General features: G+C 32.7%; 2 protein-coding genes and 1 long non-coding RNA gene across 8 annotated transcripts in view; 1 reads left to right on the forward strand and 2 right to left on the reverse strand.

The window, feature by feature from the left end:
• Positions 1 to 2,611, reverse strand: part of LOC132717671 (S phase cyclin A-associated protein in the endoplasmic reticulum-like) — a 57,169-nt gene extending 54,558 nt beyond the window's left edge. Inside the window, exon 1 of one of the 4 annotated variants that reach the window (XM_060701197.1) lies at positions 2,323 to 2,611. In XM_060701197.1, coding sequence (XP_060557180.1) covers positions 2,323 to 2,460 — 138 coding nt within the window. In that variant the 5' untranslated portion in view covers positions 2,461 to 2,611. Of the gene's footprint in view, positions 1 to 1,754; positions 1,871 to 2,104; positions 2,138 to 2,322 lie in introns of those variants that run through there. The other 3 variants (XM_060701195.1, XM_060701199.1, XM_060701198.1) reach the window with 3 other exon arrangements.
• The window catches only part of LOC132717673 (WD repeat-containing protein 41-like), a 35,968-nt gene that overhangs the window by 1,830 nt on the left and 14,491 nt on the right, over positions 1 to 19,647 (forward strand). For 2 of the 3 annotated variants that reach the window (XR_009623978.1, XM_060701205.1), the window contains exon 2: positions 16,171 to 16,252. Coding sequence is in view for 2 of the 3 variants with exons in the window: in XM_060701205.1 (XP_060557188.1) it covers positions 16,171 to 16,252 (82 nt within the window). In the remaining variant the exon portion in view is untranslated. Of the gene's footprint in view, positions 1 to 13,526; positions 13,550 to 16,170; positions 16,253 to 19,647 lie in introns of those variants that run through there. The other variant, XM_060701206.1, reaches the window with a different exon arrangement.
• Positions 6,832 to 13,484, reverse strand: LOC132717670 (uncharacterized). The gene is made up of 2 exons (XR_009623977.1): positions 13,374 to 13,484; positions 6,832 to 10,681 (listed from the first exon to the last, which is right to left on the reverse strand). It is a non-coding gene; the product is annotated as an uncharacterized LOC132717670 (long non-coding RNA).

Raw genomic sequence — 19,647 nt, forward strand, 5'->3', positions numbered from 1 at the left:
CTTCATAATTGATTATTAAGAGTACAGGATATGACTTTAACCTCAAAGGTTCATGAATACTTGGAGCTTTATATTTATACTGAGATGGTCATTTCAATTAAAAGTTATATAACAAACTCAACCTTGTTTATAATTTATACCATTCATTGCATCTTAAAGGGGATAATTTAAATAAGGTATCACACATAAAGTTCTCAAAAAGCTAACAGATTTTCACTTCCAACTGGAAGACCTGTTCACTATTATAGGCAGATAATTCTTCAAATACAAAAATTTACTTAGCTTTTATTACACTACTATCCAGCATTGACATAAGGAGACTGCTGCTCCTTGAAAACGCTAGTTTGTCTTATCGAGAACACATTGATTGACCCATCAACTTTACTCTTCATCTATTGTAAAGGTAAGGGGTAGGCTATAGTATATACAGCGGTATACCGGTTATTGCAAAAAAAATCATGTCAGGTTATAATACACAGGTCTATATGATTCTGAAAAACCGGTATATACTGGTATACTCGAGATTACTTGAGAAGTCCTCTTGTCTTTAAGTCTGTTTCGCCTATTGTGTAACGGTTTGTATTTAAAATATGAACTTATGTCTTATGAAAATGTTAGCTGCTGAGTTTGAGGCTGTTGAGAACAAGAAAAGAAATCAATTATTTGGAAGTTTTCTTAAAAAAAAAACTCAACTGCTTGAACCAGAGTTAGATTATTCTTAGTTGTATTAAAGTAATTTAGACTTGACTTTATCTAATAAAAATCTTGAAATTAGACAGGTAGACTTACTTTATTTTGAATTGTTGTTTTTTTTTGGTGCATTCAAATACATATATATGTTTGAGCCAAAGTTATTGACCATATTTATCCCCTTTTAAAAACTTTACTTTACTGGATATTGCCATATATTGCGAAATGTCCAAATATGATTATATCGAAATCAAATATTGCAAGATATCACAGTACCAGCTTTCATGGCAATACCCTATGCTAGTAGAGATCAACAAATATTTTTGATACCTGTCAATAACTGAAGACCTTATCTTAAACAATATGCATGACAAAAGACTTGGAGATGATACAACAAACTATGAGGAACTTCGTAAAAGTCATTCTTGATTATTATGTATATTTTTTTAATTTCAAAGTTTATTTTTAAACAACTATGTATTTCTTTGTAATAGAGCAATTAAATGATTCATGGTTCGATTCGTGAACCATCAAGTCACGAGCATGAATCAAGACAAAGGCCCTTCCAGACAAAAGCTCTCCAGACCTGTGAAAATGTCAGGGCAGACAAAAGTCCTCCTGTGGAAATGACAGGGCGGACAAAAGCTGTCCAGTGAAAATGAGAGGGCAGACAAAAGCTCTCCTGTGAAAGTGACAGGGCGGACAATAGCTCTCCTGTGAAAATTACAAGCTGGACAAAAGCTCTCCTGTGAAAATTACAGGGCGTACAAAGGCCCTCCTGTGGAAATGACATGGCGGACAAAAGCTCCCCTGTGAAAATGACAGGGCAGACAAATGCTCTCCTGTGAAAATAACTGGGCAGACAAAAGCACTCCTGTGAAAATGACAGGGCAGACAAAAGCCCTCCTGTGAAAATTGTCAACATGAACTTTGTAAATAGCTGTCAAAAATATAATTATGCTTCAGCTTTAAAACGGTTTAGACTCTTTTTGTCCATGGTAACCTCCTTCAAAGGAAGGCAATCCACGTGTTTTACAAATTGCGAAATATAAGGATTTTCATACCAGAATTTTTCCTTTGCTTGAAATTTTACCAGTCAGATCCATCAGACTGGCAGAATTCAGAATGTCTGCTATTCCACTAGTGTAGTAGTGGCAATTATATTACCACTATTTTTAAACTTGAATCATATGCTACAGATAATTCTGATTGCTGAAATGACAAGTTAGCAAAACTTCCAAAAGTCATCAAAAATATTTATTGAACACTATACACTAACTCACTAAGTAATGAAAACAGACCATAACTGCATAATATTACTATAGTCTATAGATTTAGTAGTTTAGAGAAAGAAATTTGATGTCATAAAAAATCTTATATCAACTAACTTATCAACAATATGACAAAACTTAACCGTAAAATTTTCAAACATATATTTCAGTGAGTCACTTCACCAGTTCACTATGTCATATCTATTTTTGTTTTGATGAAAAATCACTGAAGCATGCTAACATATCTGCCTGCCTCTACACGTTCAGATTTGAAAATAAAAATTCAAACCTTAACAGAATTGTAGGAACGTATAAGTACATAGAAAATATGGCTATAATGACATTTAAATCAATTACTTACATTTGCACCATGCGCGTTGTTATTTCTTCCTCTGTGGCCGGTTGTTTGTGATCCTGATTGTGGTCGATGCGATTGCCCTCCATTCTCAGACCGCATTTTAGGCGCTCCAGGATATCGTTTGCGTCTGGCGTCACTCATTCTGATAAATTAACGTCACCAACGAACAGACAATTTCAATTGTTGCCTACCTTGCGTTTATGTATAAACGATTTACTTTTATATAAAATTTCTGCTGTGAAACCGAATTTCTGCAATTGGAATCTGTCGCTTATGTCAACAATAAAATTATTAGACGTGTCTTTTTACCGTTGTAAAGCCGTACCGCAATTCCTCCCGGTGAAAAAACCTGTCCTATTTTTGAGAGTGAACAAGTCACATCTCCAGGGTGTATTTGAAAGACCCTAATTTGAAAGACCATGGTTTATCATTCCAAAAATAATTTTCATAGCTAAGATAGAATGTTTAAAGTCTACTCATGTTTGATCAGTTTTGTATGTTGACAGTGAAACCCCTTATTGATTCCAAATTAAAAAGGCTCTGTAAAGGAAATCTCTGTAAAGTATAAGACTCTTAGAAAATTCATTATGAAAATTCCGCAGGTTAGCATTTCATAGCATATTTTTCAGTTTCATGATATAAAGTTTCTGTTCTTCTTTTTTCAATATTTGAAGGTATCAAAAGTAATGGCTGGTGATGGTAGGCTACTTATATATAGTAATAATTAAGCCATTACCATTGTGTTGCTGCATGCACCAGATTGGTTTATATATTTAGGATGTTGATTCTATCATGGGCTTGACTAATTCTTGTAAATGTCTACAATTAATGATGATTAGCAGCAATTAACTCCAGTAAACTGATATTCTTCGCCTCTTCCGAAACAATGGCAAAACTTATCATACAATGTATGTATAATCAATGCTACTGTCTTTATAACTGACCATTGGTCATTCAGACAATAGTACATGCATATGAGTCCTCAAAGGAAACACAGAAAAATCCTGTTGAAAAATAAGAATACCATTTTTTTTGATACTTTATTTAATACAATGTAAGCATGAAGGATATTAATTTTGAATTAAAACATAATGTATGAATTGTATAGCATCTTAAAATCAAAGCACTCAAATACATAAAATTGTACATAAATTCATCAAGATACATTTAATCCTCAGTAACTCTAATCACTGATAAGATACATGTAGTACTCGACAAAGCACAACTCTGTTAACATAATAACATTTAACCTTCCACCTGCTGCATTTACATAATGGAAGAAGCTTTTCTTTTAATTTGGAACAGTCCATTTGAAGTTTAAAGGGATTTCAATATCAAACTAGAACTATCACTAAATGTGATTAATACCCCCACAAGACTGCTTCGGAAATGAGGATGTTACTAGTAACAGAATACCTTGTAAAATAATTGAAATATAGAGTTATGGTTGTGGGCAATTAAAGATAGTTGTGGTTCTTATATGTTGCATTGCCTTTCAATGTGGTTGGCCATTGATGAAGTTTAATTGAATTACTCTGTAATAAGTCCAGAAAGACAAAGAAAAGGAACAAAGGGCAATAACTCTATAAATACTGAAGATAGAGTTATAGTTCTTGTGCACTGCACTTCCTCTTATTGTGCATGACCATTGTATGAAGTTGTTCTGAATTCCAACCAGTACGTTTTAAGTTATGCTCCTGACAAGGAAAAGTATCAAAGGGCAGTAACTCTGTATTTTGTCAAAATGGAGTTATGGCTCTTGTGCACTGCACTTCCTTTTAATGTCCTTGACAACTGTATGAAGTTGTATTGAATTCCAAACAGTAGTTTTCAAGTTATGCTCTGGACAAGGAAAAGTAACAAAGGGCAATAACTCTGAAATTAGTCAAGACGGAGTTATGGTTTTTGTGCACTGCACTTTCTCTCAATGTGCTTGACCATTGTATGAAGTTATATTGAATTCCAACCATTAGTCTTCAAGTTATGGTCCGGACAAAAAAGGCAATGGAAAAGTAACAAAGGGCAATAACTCTGTAATTACTTTAGATAGAAATATGGCTCTTGTGCACTGCACTTCCCCTTATTGTGTTTGACAATTGTATAAAGTTGTTTTGAATTCCAACCAGTAGTTTTCAAGTTATGCCCCGGACAAGGAAAAGTAACAAAGGGCAATAACTCTGTAATTAGTCAAGATAGAGTTATGGTTTTTATGCACTGCACTTCCTCTCAATGTGCTTGACCATTGTACGTAGTTATATTGAATTCCAACCATTAGTCTTCAAGTTATGGTCCGGACAAAAAAATCAATAGAAAAATAACAAAGGGCAATAACTCTGTAATTACTTTAGATAGAGTTATGGTTCTTGTGCAATGCACTTCCCCTTATTGTGTTTGACAATTGTATGAAGTTGTTTTGAATTCCAACCAGTTGTTTTCAAGTTATGCCCCGGACAAGGAAAAGTAACAAAGGGCAATAACTCTGTAATTAGTCAAGATAGAGTTATGGTTCTTATGCACTGCACTTCCTCTCAATGTGCTTGACCATTGTATGTAGTTATATTGAATTCAAACTATTAGTCTTCAAGTTATGGTCTGGTCAAAAAAAAAAAACAATGGAAAAGCAACAAAGGGCAATAACTCTGTAATTACTTTAAATAGAGTTATGGTTCTTGTGCACTGCACTTCCCCTTATTGTGTTTGACAATTGTATGAAGTTGTTTTGAATTCCAACCAGTAGTTTTCAAGTTATGCCCCGGACAAGGAAAAGTAACAAAGGGCAATAACTCTGTAATTAGTCAAGATAGAGTTATGGTTCTTGTGCACTGCACTTCCTCTCAATGTCCTTGACCATTGTATGTTGTTATATTGAATTCAAACTATTAGTCTTCAAGTTATGGTCCGGACAAAGAAAAAAGCAATGGAAAAGCAACAAAGGGCAATAACTCTGTAATTACTTTAGATAGAGTTATTGTTCTTGTGCACTGCACTTCCCCTTATTGTGTTTGACAATTGTATGAAGTTGTTTTGAATTCCAACCAGTAGTTTACAAGTTATGCCCCGGACAAGGAAAAGTAACAAAGGGCAATAACTCTGTAATTAGTCAAGATAGAGTTATGGCTCTTGTGCACTGCACTTCCTCTCAATGTGCTTGACTATTGTATGTAGTTATATTGAATTCCAACCATTAGTCTTCAAGTTATGCTCCGGACAAGGAAAATGCAACGGACGTCTGGACCGACCGCCCGACCGCCCAACCGACCACCGGGTGACTCCTATATACCCCCCCAAACTTCGTTTTTGGGGGTATAAATACAAAAATTGAGCTACCAGCAGTATAAAGCCTGGTTGAACTGCACGGATGTACAGGGTTGCCTGGCTCTATACTGTTGGTAAACTCTGATGACCTTTGCTTCCAGCAGGTTAAGGCCTAAGGGTTAATCAGAGTGGAAATGATAACAAGTATATAATCATAAACACTGTTGCTCAAAGCTTATTTGTAAAAAGCAATATTTATTGGACTCTCAGCTGAAATATTTTAATGAGTATTCCAGTGATGAAGATGTACACCTCTGGTAATTTTGGGGAATGTAAGAATCATATGTTCTGTAAAAAAAAAATTTCTAAATTCTTAGCACATAAAAAAAAACAAAAACTTTATACACAATAAAGTCAAATGACATTATCAAGCCAAAAGTGTTTTTTGTTTCGTTATGATGAACAAACTAAACATATCACATTTAAGTAATGTCATGTCAATGTTTCTTGGGTTCTAGCACTAAAGACAGTTATGGAAGTCAAAAATAAAACATCATCTACATCACGTCTTCTATAATTGACACAAAGAGACAGGAACAGACTGAACCTACAAATTCTACATCAATTTTTATATTGAACTGCAAGTGATGAAAGATGCTAGATAAATGATTGACAACAATTAAATACTAACTAGTACACTAGAGATTCAATAAACTTAATATAAACTAAAATGAGCCGTGTCATGACAAAACCAACATAGTACATTTGCGACCAGCATGGATCCAGACCAGCCTGCGCATCCGCGCAGTCTGATCAGGACCCATGCTGTTCGCTTATCAACTCTATTACAGAAACTGATAGCGAACAGCATGGATCCTGATCAGACTGCGCAGACTGGTCTGGATCAATGCTGGTCGCAAACCCATTATGTTGGTTTTGTCGTGACGCGGCTCAAAATTGCTAACAAATTATGTAAGTTTTCCTTGCATGAGATCAATTCTGATATATACTAAAATGATTTAATATTATGTTTCTATACCTGAATGTTTTGACTTGCATTTCTATTGGCATAATACTGATTGAATTCTGGTTGGGGTTCACAAGTATAAATTCAGGATAAGAATGACATCATTCTTTTGATTTGATTTTCTTTGCTTTATACAGCTTTTCTTTTTTTTCAAAATATTAAAAATTTATTTATATGATAGGAAAAACTATTATTTATAAACTTTTAAAGTAAACAATTTTTGGTTACGGTAATATGGACAGCCAGTTCTACTGGAAAAATACAGCTTCAAAAAATTATAAAAAAGAAAAAAGGATGAATTTGAAAACAAAGAAAATTCAATTCTTTCATATAGGATCATAGATGAAAATTTGGGAAATTCTGGATTTAGCATTGTAGACCAGGTTGTTCTTTCACATCTGAATTACCACACACATATTGATCTTTAGAGGTGTATTATTAATTAAGAAGTACATTGTATATCATTTATATATACAACTTGTATATCATTTATGTATACAACTTACACAACAGAAGCATTATACATGTGTAGTTGTGATTTACGATTTCATAACAAGAGCTGTCAATGGAGACAGCATAATCAACCTATTACAGATTATGAGATAATTATATTTTGCTCAATTTTGATATTTGAAAAAAAAACAAAACAAAAAAACAACTGATATATTCTTGAAATGTAACATTAACATCTTTTGAACACACCCAGAGAAAATGTGTTACATTTTAAACTTTATACGGTACAGGTAATCACAGTATGATTACATAGTGTCATTAAAAAACTGGCAGTTTTTATAGGAATAGACCAAACTAATATGACAAATAAAAGAAAAAAAATTCAGCTTCTCAAACATAGTTTATACATTCTCCTATTCAATTTAGACCTATTCAGGTGGAATGTACTAGATTTCAGTAAATTTCTGCAATAAAAGTGTTTAACCCAAAGATGAGCATAGTATATCTTTAAGCAATGAACACAGTAAAGAAAGACAAAAACCATGAGAAAAAAATCTGTTACATTCAATATAAATATATTTCTATTTCAATATGAAGAAAGCAATGTCCAACATTTCTGCACCACATATATGTTAGTGTTCATCCGTGCTGTTCCACAGAAATTAGAAACTTCGACTGGACCAAAAGCCACAGGAGAATGTTTCTAATTTCTGTAGAACAGCTACTGATGAATACTAACATACTTAGTGTCGAGCTTTATTTGGCACTTAATTACGTCACTATATGCGGTACCATGAAGTACTATGAAAAATAGAAGGCGACTATGAACGGAATTCGATATATTGTATGGACTTTTGTTCTTCTATGAAAATTATCACACACAATTTTTAAGAAATACAGTGTTTTTATTGGATGATAAAGCTGGACACTAAATAACATTAGGGTATGTACATAAAATTAGTAATATAAACATTCCTTAACACATGCAAGTGACCTTTTTAATGAAAAATCAACAGAAATTTCCAAGCTTCTTAGCTTTCTAAGTTTCTTAGCTGAAATGAAAAAGACAACAATCTAAAATCTGAAGTAAATCCATTCAGTAACAATGAAGATAAAAAAGTAAAAAAAAAATCATAACATTTTACCAGGAAAATTCTAAGTTCAAAGTGGAAATAACTCTTCTTATAAATTTGCTTGAGTAACGCACCTTGTTATACATGATGTGGGCGATGATAAGGAACATATATTTGAGGTTCAAAGTACATTTCTCAATAAATTTGAGTAAACAAAAAATAAAACATATTTAAAGGTGATTATTCCCAGACTTATGAACCTTGTAACATATAATGTGGGTGATGATAAGTAACATATTATTTGATTTAAATCCTTATGAATTACCGGGTATATAAAAGTGAACACCACAATAGATTTGGTCTGGTCTTTAAGAGAAATTTAAAAAGAGAACTTGATTATTTTTAATCTTATCTACATAATTATGTTATAATAAAATAATCAAGCCATGAAATTGACATAATACTAGAAAATCTAAAATGTTGAGAAGCAAATGAGAAAAACGCCGAGTAAAGTTATCAAACTAAAATAAAAAACGAATTTCTAAACCATTCACTGACACTGAGCAATTAGGATAATTCTATAAATCACAGTAAAACACTGCATTGAGCAAAATGACTGGAATTTCAACCAAAACAGGAACATTCTGGCCTAGACAGGACAAATATTAAAACTTTGCAAAAAGAAAAGGAGGAATGAAACAGAAAAATCATGAAAATGAACAAATAGGAAAAAAAATCTCATGAAAAACATTGAGTAAATATATTTCATTAATTAGCACTTTTTTTCCAACTTGAATACATAAATTGCTATTGTTTGGCAATATTGACCCCCTGAGACCTGTACCGTAATGATTTATGGTAACCCAAGTCTAATGTCTGAAACATTGTAGAAATATTGTATTAAACACAACTTTCCAGGATTAGTTTAAGTTCATTGAAGTAGCTGTTGTTTTAATGAACCCTTAGAAAATATCAAAATTATTTACATACAAAATAACAAGAAAATATCAAAATTATTTACATACAAAATAACAATCCAATTATGTAGTGCTTTTACTTTTATACCACTGCATAATAAACATGAGCTGTCCTATGAGCACTGTACTCAATTTGCTGGACAGATTTAAAGATATTGAGAGATATAGAGTCCTGGAGAGTAAACTGCACATTTTCTAATACAAATGAGCCATGTCATGACAAAACCAACATAATGGGTTTGCGACCAGCATGGATCCAGACCAGCCTGCGCATCCGTGCAGTCTGATCAGGATCCATGCTGTTCGCTTACAAACTCTATAACAAGTAGAGAAACCGATAGCGAACAGCATGGATCCTGATCAGACTGCGCGGATGCGCAGGCTGGTCTGGATCCATGCTGGTGGCAAACCCATTATGTTGGTTTTGTCGTGACGCGGCTCAAATGTAGTTCCTTGGTGAATGCCCTTTAATTGAATGGCCAGTTTTGTATTTTGTTACTCAGGTTCCAGTCCTCTTGACCTAAATATGGGTGTGCTAAGTAGAACTTAATAACATCTACAGCTTGAAGTAACTTCAAATGAATTTCCTTGGTTACTGAACTTTGATTTAATGGTCAATATTACGGGTCCATAAGACCTTGACCTTTTACCTTTTGTTCAAAAAATGGGTGTGGCAGGTTGAACTATTCAACGTACATCTCCAAATTTTAATTCAATAGCATTGTTAGTATTGAAGTTTTTAATATGACCATACTGTATACGAAGAAAACTTAACCAAAAATTTAATCAATACCTACAAGTTATTACATCTGATTTTTCTTCATAAAATGGAACAAGGAATTTATAACAATCCTTAAGCAAAATTTGTACACATTTGTTCATAAAAATCTACAAGTTTAGATATAATACATGTACTGACAAATGACTGATATTACTGGTTAATAAGTTAGCACTTTTAAGGCACTGTCATTTAAAACTAACTAATCAGTACCATGTTCACTTTAGACAAACATTTTTTGACTACAATTTATAAGTTTCAATTTTGCAGCATGTAAATTTGTCAAAATAATTATTCAAGTCTGCCATCAGCAATTAAAAACTCTGGCCAACTTTTTCCAAAAATTACTGCTCGCGTCGTCATTATAGTGCAATCCAGTGTAAATACTAAGAGACGGTGGTAACAGGTCAAGATTCAGGTTGGGTAAGTAAATTGGAATAATATTCTCCTGGGACATCTTGGTCAAGTGATGAAACAAACTGGACTCCATTTGATTTTTCCACCATCCATCATTGATTGACTCTGAGGAAATCAGCAAAATTACATAATGTGACTTCAATAATGCATTTTCAAAATTTCCGAAAACACTACGCCCTGCAAGACCATCCTGATGCTCCAAGTATCCCTTTAAATTGTGCTTGCTCTCAAGGTACTCCTTTATCTTGTGGGCAAATTGTGTATCTTGGTCATTATTTTCATCAGAAAGAAGAAAAAAGTTGTAAGTAAATGTGCTATGATCCCGGCTCATGGTTATTTCTCTTGTTTCTTACAGCACATTCTTCAATACCAATCAGATGTCCTGAAATGAACACCATACATATTGTTTATATTCAAAATTAATATTTCTCAGCATTTTAATTTTTTTATTAAACTTAAAACTTCACAGCTTTAGATAAGATTTTGGGTCAATAAGATTTTACTTCAATTCTTTTAGCCAATTATCAGTATTAATATATCAATTAAAAGAAATCAAATAACTCATAATTAATAAAAGTAATTTAAATTGTAAACATCGGTAAACGCTTAAATGATATAACATTTACTGTTAGACCTGTTGGGTTATCAACTGATAAAACTGATAAACAAGAGCTGTCAGAAGGACAGCGCGCTCGACTTTTTTAGTGCTTGCCTATAAAACAAAACTTTGACAGTTAAGGGCACACAAGACTTTAACTAGGAATTTCTAAGTACAAATCAAGAAACATTTTCACAGAGTTATCTTCTCTTGCTTACAGATAGGTCTCATGATGGCACATAAGAACTCCAACTTCCAAAGTAATATCTCAAATGGTTAAGTCAACAAGTGGACAAGAATGAAAATTTTAACTGAGTTTCTAAGTCAAAAAGGGCCATAATTCAAATAAAATCCTTAACAGAATTACCTTCTCCTGCCCATGTTTTGGGACCATGATGGTAAACAAGTATTCCAACTTTCAATTTAATATCTCAACCAGTTCAGTCAAAAAGTTGACTGGTACAAAAAAGTTAACCAAGATTCTAAGTCGATAAAAGGCCTTAATTTTTAAAACAAATCCCTGACAGAGTTACCTTCTCTTGCGTACAGATGGGGGTAATGATGTGAAATAGCATTAAAAGTTTCAAAGCAATATCTCAAAGGGTTAAGGCAATAAGTGGATTTTACCCATATTCAATGTATTTTCTAAGTCAAAAAGGGGCATAATTCTGTCAAAAACCTTGACAGAGTTATGTCCTCTTGTCTGTTGATGAAGGTCGTGATGGTAAACAAGTATGGTCAGTTTCAAAGCAATACCTCCAATGGTTTTGAAATAAAGTGAGGTGGTACAAAAAACTTAACCAAGCTCAATACACTTTCTAAGTCAAAAAAGGGCCATAATTCTGTCAAAAACCTTGACAGAGTTATGTACTCCTGTCTGTAGATGGAGGTTATGATGGTGAACAAGTATGGTAAGTTTCAAAGCCATACTTGTAATACTTCTGAAATAAAGTGGGGTGGTACGAAAAACTTAACCAAGGTGTGACGCCAACGCCGACGCCGACGCTAACGCCGACGCCGACGCCGGGGCGAGTAGGATAGCTCCCCTTTTCATAGAAAAGTCGAGCTAAAAATTCAAGTGTGCCCATACTACATGACTTTGACACAATTTTTTGGTTATTTGGCAAGCAGATTTATGAGAAATAGTAAATAAACCACTCTCAATTCAAAATCTTTAAACTCATGTAAGTTCTCTATTTCTTCATCAAATATGACCGAATAAAATGAAGGCTTAAACTTAAAGGGAAAACTTGCATATCATAAGTGTATTGTAAACCCGAGATCAGTGACGACTTGCGCCACTTAAAATGATCGTATATAACATACTGTAAATCATTTATATCAATATAACTGATTACATTCAATATCTGTTTTGGTGTATGAAATAAAACGACAACTTTGTTTATTTTTTTAAAAACAGTAAACAGTAATTGGCCATTTAAACTGCTAGGACTAAGATTATCATCATTATAACTAAGGGAAGTTAACGTATTTTCAGCCTGTAGATAAAAATATCACACTTGACCCTTGAAAAAAATCAGTTGTTTTGTTGGCATATCTGTTGCCTCTCAAAAAATTAAAACCCTGATTATGACATGTTTTAAATCATAGCTTTCAAGAATGTTTCATAACATCTATAGTTGTTGAAAAAAACTTAATTTTTCAGCTAGTTAATTGGTTAGTCCAACAAATTGTACTGCGCGACAAGATATTGTGGTATTTTCGTGTCTGGGCAATATCTCGCCTCTTAAATTGAGATTCTGCCCCAGAACGAAAATATCTCAGAATCAAGCTTTGACATGCCAATATATTTTGACTAGTTAATTGGTATGCTAGTTTAACTTAAACTTATTGTTGTATGCGTTGTGATATTATGTTTATTTGTGTTATAATGGGCAATTATGAATATCTCCTCTCAAGAAAAGAGATAATAACCCAAACAAAAATATCTCAGAATCTTGCTTTGGGACGCCATAATATTATGACTATCATCACTATGTCTAATATAAAGTGGAGAAGATCCTTACTAGCCTGTGGCAAGTTGTTATGGGGCAGATAGTCAGTGGGGCAAATTGTTATTTCACCAATATATCCAGCAAAACAATGATGAGTGAACATCAAATCTATTAAAGAACACGCATACTGTGATACAAATGACATTTGTTTTTGTTACAAACTGACAAATGTTCAACGGATAGTCTTGTTTTATCTCCAAATCAAAATGAAATTCGTTAAATTAAAAACAAATAAATATATTTAAAATATAACCAAATATAAATTATTTTCAAAACAAATGAATAAAAAAATAGCCAAAATACGTTTCAATATTAAGCTGTTAAGTGGGGCGAAATTATCACTACAATGGTGCGAGACGTTAAAGGGACGAATCGATCATGTAGCCCCATTTCCAAATCCTGATAAACACATGACAATAATGAAATTATTTGTAAAACAGAATATTTGGTATGATATTTACCAACCAATCTGATAAATTTATAAATCTTCGTAAGGCCTAATTCACTAGAATGTGTCTCTCATTCATCCAATGTATCAGGATGGCGTCAGCAACAGGTTATTTACTTCAACAGCCTAAAAATCTCCGTTGCGTATTTTAGTGGTACCGCTTCAACACCGGTTGCGGGTCACTTCCTGGTATATATTAGCTTAAGGTCTTCAGCGTACCCGTTTATATATATGACATGACGTGAACGCTGAAGATAACCCCGTAGGAAAAGTCCACCAATAATCGTGCCAGGAATCTGACACGCTCGTATTTATTTATCGAACATGCCACGAAGTAAAGTGAAGCATACCTTGATAAAACGATATATAATCTGTTGATAAGCCAAGGATGGACAAATAAAAATCTTATTAGGAACATAAACTACCTAATAGTTTCCGACAGGTAAAAATTTCGGCACTTGGCCGCCATATTGCCAAAATGTTTGACCACGTGATTACGAGATTGACCTTTATGAACCCATGTGCCTCCAATATTTTTATAGATTACTTTTTTTAAGATGTTGAAAAAGGTTATTTACTGACTGTTATATTCAATAAAATCATATTTAAATACTTAAAAAAATTATGAAAATAAATAAAAACATTATCTTGAATAAAAATATCGAAATCATGTCAACAAAATGTTCTAAATATAGTACACAACTCTATTCAAATCTGTTCCCGCGAATGACGTCATACGAGGTCTCGCGTGGCACTTGAATGTCATGGCCGACTGTAGTCGGCGAAAATTGATGTTTTACAGTTAAATAGGCAATTTTAATGACAGTATTAATAATTTATTACTTGAATTGGTATAGAACGATATTTAAATAATTGTTTTACCGTAAAATGCACAAGAATTGATCGGGTCAAGTGTATTTGCAAGTGAAAAACAAGAATAAATCAACTTATGTTATTCTGGTTAGGTTTCGTAACGGGTCTAATCCAAAACTTTAATGCCGTATCTGATGAAAAACAAAAATGTTAAAAAGCGGCTTATAAAGTTTTGGAAGCCAGAACTAGGTATATATATATTTTAAAAATTCTTGTTTTATTACTTATATGATCCGTGTCATTTCTTTGAATCAAACTTTTTAGAAAAAGTAAAATTATGTCTTTTCTTTCATAATCTAATTATTTTGCAACGCTTATTCTGAAAGTAAGAATTGGAATTTTAGTAACATGCTAAATATTCGGATAGGAATGGTATTCGGATTTTCTGTTTTATCTGATTCATTAACTTTGAATTCCTGGATCCATGAATGATTGGAACTGTAGGGTTTCAGTTTCTTTCATATTCTCTTTTCTTTTCAAGTTAGTTCGTCCACATCTTAAAATATCTAACAAATGTAAACGCCAGTCTAATTGTCATTGTTGTGATTTCCTTTTTCTATAATTTTCACCTGGGACCAAAAATAGCAAACAGAACTTTTCGGCCCCAAACCAAATCGGCCCCTATGCAAAATCGGCCCGGCCCTTTTCTGCGAGACGTTTTGGCCCTTTTTTATTACAGTTTTATTATAGTATAAAAGGACTTTTTATCCTTTAAATCGTTAAAAATTGTATTATATTATTGACTGATGGCACACAAACAATTAAGACACTTTAATTCTAAATTAATAATCCATTATAGATCTATCGATCTCTTAATTTAACTATTGAGATAAATGCTTTTTTTCATGGTGTAACAATAAATAAAGACACTTAATCCTTAATTTATAAAACAGTTGACAAACTGCAAAAACTTTTTGTTGATAAAAAATGTTTGTTTAGTGTATTGTTATGTGTCTTTCTTTTTAATCGTTCTGATTAAAATAAAACGCTTGATGATAATAAGCAGGTAAAAAATCTGTTTCAGTGTTTGTGTACCATGTTTTGTTTAATAAAGTTTATGTTCTGTTTGGTTTGTTTTGATTTCTACTATTTTAGCCTCATTGAATTACAAAATCATAATTTAATTTTTCAATTAATTCTCTCATTCCTTTTATTCATTCATTTAATGAAATGCTATTAAAATTCGGGCATAAAACACATAAAAGTAAGACTTATTGTTAACTTAATATGGGGCCGATTTGGTAAAGGGCCGAAACGTTGGGGGCCGAAACGTCAAGGGTAATTTGGGGCCGATATGTCTTGGGGCCGAAATGACACGAAATCCCAAAAATATACCAGAAAATTTATGTCTTGCATGACTGTTATTTCGGTGTTTAAAAACACTGCGCTTATTGATTGGTCTGTTTTAATTGGACACCAATTGAACATAGTGACCAATAAGAAAGTGCGATTTGCCTGTCCCGTTATATTTGTTCCCAGTTTTCACAAAAACTATTTGTGATATACATTGACGATACACGAATTAACAGTTTCAAACTAGCAGACGACAGGCTCTTGTTATCAGTTATGCTCCGAATAAAGATAACCAGCTGCATATCTCTGTATAAATTTTATGTAAAATAGCCAACAGGTAGTAAGTTTAACAGTAAATTTCAGTATTTTTGGTGTCAAAAGATATGTTGAAGTTTATATTGATACAAAGCTAAGATCACAAGCTTTTAATTGGTGTAAGGATTTTGAAAATCAAACAATAAATTGCAAAAAACTAGCAATTTAAAATAAGGCATTGTTATTACTTTGTATTGTTAAAGCATTTACTCACAATTAATTAACTCTTGTTTTGATTTGATATTCCTTGGTTATTTTCATAGTTCATAGTATGTTATAGAAACTGTTTATGGGTGTATTCTTTAGTTTTGCTGTTTTTGTTATTTCAGTGTGTTTAGGTTTCAACTTGAGCTACCCATGTCTGTTTTCAAGAGGTTTTGGAGTGGAGTGGAAAGGAGTAGCAGTAAATCAGTATGCACAGCTTATTTTATTCAATAATTTTGCACTTAATTTTCTGAGCATAGAATTATAAAAAGATACAAAGGAACTATAAGATACTGAAATGAACCTAAATCCTCTTTATTAAGGTTAAATTAAAAAGGAATAAATTAGTGAAACATGTACTGAGTGATTATGCTAATTTATATGTGTGTATATGATTATAATGGAAGCTATGGCCTAGTGGTTAATTAAGGTGTCTGCCTCTCAAGCCAGGGATCATGAGTTCGAGCCCTACTCGAGGTCACAACCATGTCACCTCATTTGACACTAGAAAGTTATTTCCAGGAAGCAGACTCGAAAGTTATTAAAGGTACTCCACTGAGGTACGGCCGAATGTCACAAAAAAAAGTAAAATTTCACGAACCGATAATTTTTTGTTACCTGCGTGTTAGGGACATTCAAACATAATCAGTGATACATTGATATGTGTTCTTTGGATTGGCAAATCGTTTGAAATACATATTTTCTCCAATTTTGTGGGAAAAGCGTTTAAACACCTTTCAGTTTGCAAAATCTGAATAAAAACAACGGTCACGTGATGATTCTCCGGATGACTAAAAAGCGAAACGGAGAATTTTTTGTTTGTATCGGCAGCAGCAACGAAAGTGCGAAAGTGGAATATACCAACAATCCATAAATTTAAAAGCAAATTATGGGTTTTGTTTGTTAAATTTTCTTGTTGTTCACATATTGTTCTTGTTGAGAAAAATTCTTTCAAAAGCAATTTCAATATATTTAGAGCATTACATTATTGTAATTCATGTTTTGTTTTTCTTCATTGTGATGAATTTAGCTTAAACGTACGGAGTTGGACTGACATACACAAATTTTACAAATATTCTATGTTAATTTGTAGAGCTTTCGCCTGTAATAATTAGGAATATTAATGTATTAACTTTGTAATGGTTTAAAATATCATGATATCTAGGCTAAGGGAAGAAAAATTTACTTTGTCAATCAGTGTAATGGGTTCCTATTTCAAAGGTTCATTTGAGTTTAAATCTGACCACCCCGTTCAGGAAAAAAAAAACTTTTCGTAATACCTTTTATACAGCGAACAAGAACTTGAGTATTGTAAGCATAAAAAATCACACGCACACACAGAATGTTATTCCAGAGATTTCTTTTTAAACTCTATCAAAAGTACTGAAAAGCACTGGCTAAATAGAGAATGAATCCGGCCTCATTATAGGACATTTAGGCTCAAACTTTATTAGTTCTATATTTTTCTTATGTATCTTAGTGATTAAATTAAATTCTATAAGAAAAAATCGATCTTCCTTGCTAGATAGATCTGAAATTTAATATTTATCATATTTACATTGAAATTACTGGCATTATTTATCCGCAATTGGATGTAAACTTTGTTTGATGAGAAGATTACTACGTTTTGATCTGACATTCCAAAACTATTAGGTAATTGATTACCTGTTCCATGCACATGGTAAACATTATCAAGAAGGTCGGAAAAGGAGTTTGACAAATCTGGCCTCTATTAATATATCATTATTCATTATTGATTTAGCAGCATATCCTGATTAAATTTCTTTTTCATTGGAAGGCCTCCATACTTAGGTAATGGGTCAATTGAGTTGTGCTTTAATGTTACCAATATATTGAAGCCTTTCGGTGGAAAAGAAATTGAGAGCGTTATAAGAAGTAAAAAAGGAAAACTGGAATAAAAACAAACAGGCGCTCAAACGTTCACAGGACGCAGCCCCCCGACACAGTCAAGCTTCCACAGCAGGGTTATTGCCGTGACTAGTTTGAAATAAACTTAAAAACTGATTATTATAGTTGTTGTTTTTTAAACCCTAACTTTCTTTCAAATTAAACGAAACAAACAAAATTCATGTACTTGCAAGACAAAATGTTGAAGGCAGGTAATAAAGTAGCTTTACGAATTGCAGTAAGATATTATTAACCTCACCTCATACAACAAACCATTGCTTAAACTATTTTTATAATACTTCCAACTTCCTAGACGTATACAAACTTTGGGAAAGGCAATGTATATCTTAACCATTGTTTTACTCCTTATAGGCCTGTTGTATTCATGGGCATACTCATTGTTAATAGTTTTGTTAATATTTTGATAAAAGGTCAGGTTCATTTCCCGACTATTTTTGAAAACACGAGTGACTGGTTTTCAAAAAACTGCAATGGCTAAATATTTGATCAGCGGTGCATTTTCATTGCACTTAAATAAGTAGGACGAGAACCCTGCTTTTCTTGCTTTATAGCACTAATCCCTTTACTTTTCTCTACTTTTTGTCTCTTCTTTCTATCCTGTTTTTTCATTTTTTTGTTTAGTCTTTTTTATTTACACTGAAAAGCCTGAAATTAAATTTTTTCATGTGATAATTAGCTGTGTTCCTGTTTGCTTGGTTCGTGTGGGTGTTGCATTCATTGGGAATGTTACCATTCCTTTGTGTATTTCTGATCGAAGGAATACAAAGCTAACCTTCAATCTCTGACACAGGCGGTTCACGACCAAACCTAACAACAAAGCAGTTCTTTAAAACAGCTGAAAACAAGCGATTTAAAAGAAAGAAATATTTTCATTTTGTTTATAAATATCCAACAAATTACAACGCATTCAAAGTTAAAAGTAGCTTTTGAGTTATAGAAATTGTCAATGAATGCACATTCACAAATTACGTGGGTGAATATCATTAATCAATTGAAAATTGCCTATTTTAAGCGATGTCGGAAAGCGTATACACAAAATAAATCTGACTGTCGAGTAGTGGAATATTATACATGTCGGACTGTTTTGGCGAGAAGACTTTTGTTTAAATGATTTACATCAATGTTAAACAACAGGTTTAATCTTGAAAACAAAAAACTTCGAAATTAATAAGGATTACAAACCCGAAATGCAATGGAAAATCAAAATTTAGTTTATTACTTTGATTTTATTCAGGCAGTGTTCGTATATCTTCTCCGTGGTGCAAGGGTAACGCGCCTGTCGTTTAGTGTGTCTGGGGTTCAAATCCAATTCAAAGCAATTATTTTTTTTATAAAGTTTTCTTTGTTAAGGAAATAGCCACGATATGCAAGGGATAAAGTGTGGCTGTCATTAAAAAATGAACATAAATGATTTTTTGATGCAACTCTAGTCATGACAAATTTCCATATGTATCAAAAAACTCTTGATACCAAGCAAGAAGAATTATAGTACGTAAAAATAAACTTATACAGGAAAATAAATACAGTTTATACAGTGCGATTTAGATTGCAAAGATCAATTAATCTTCCTAAGTATTTCGGTTATAGTGATTATACCATAATCCAACGTTAAAGGTCTCCTAAAAAATGTTCTTTTGGAATTAAATACTTAGTGTAAGCACTAGAACATAAAC

This window comes from Ruditapes philippinarum, unplaced genomic scaffold (assembly GCF_026571515.1).
Source record: "Ruditapes philippinarum isolate M1 unplaced genomic scaffold, ASM2657151v2 ctg6195_1_1_1_1, whole genome shotgun sequence".
NCBI lineage: Eukaryota > Metazoa > Mollusca > Bivalvia > Venerida > Veneridae > Ruditapes > Ruditapes philippinarum.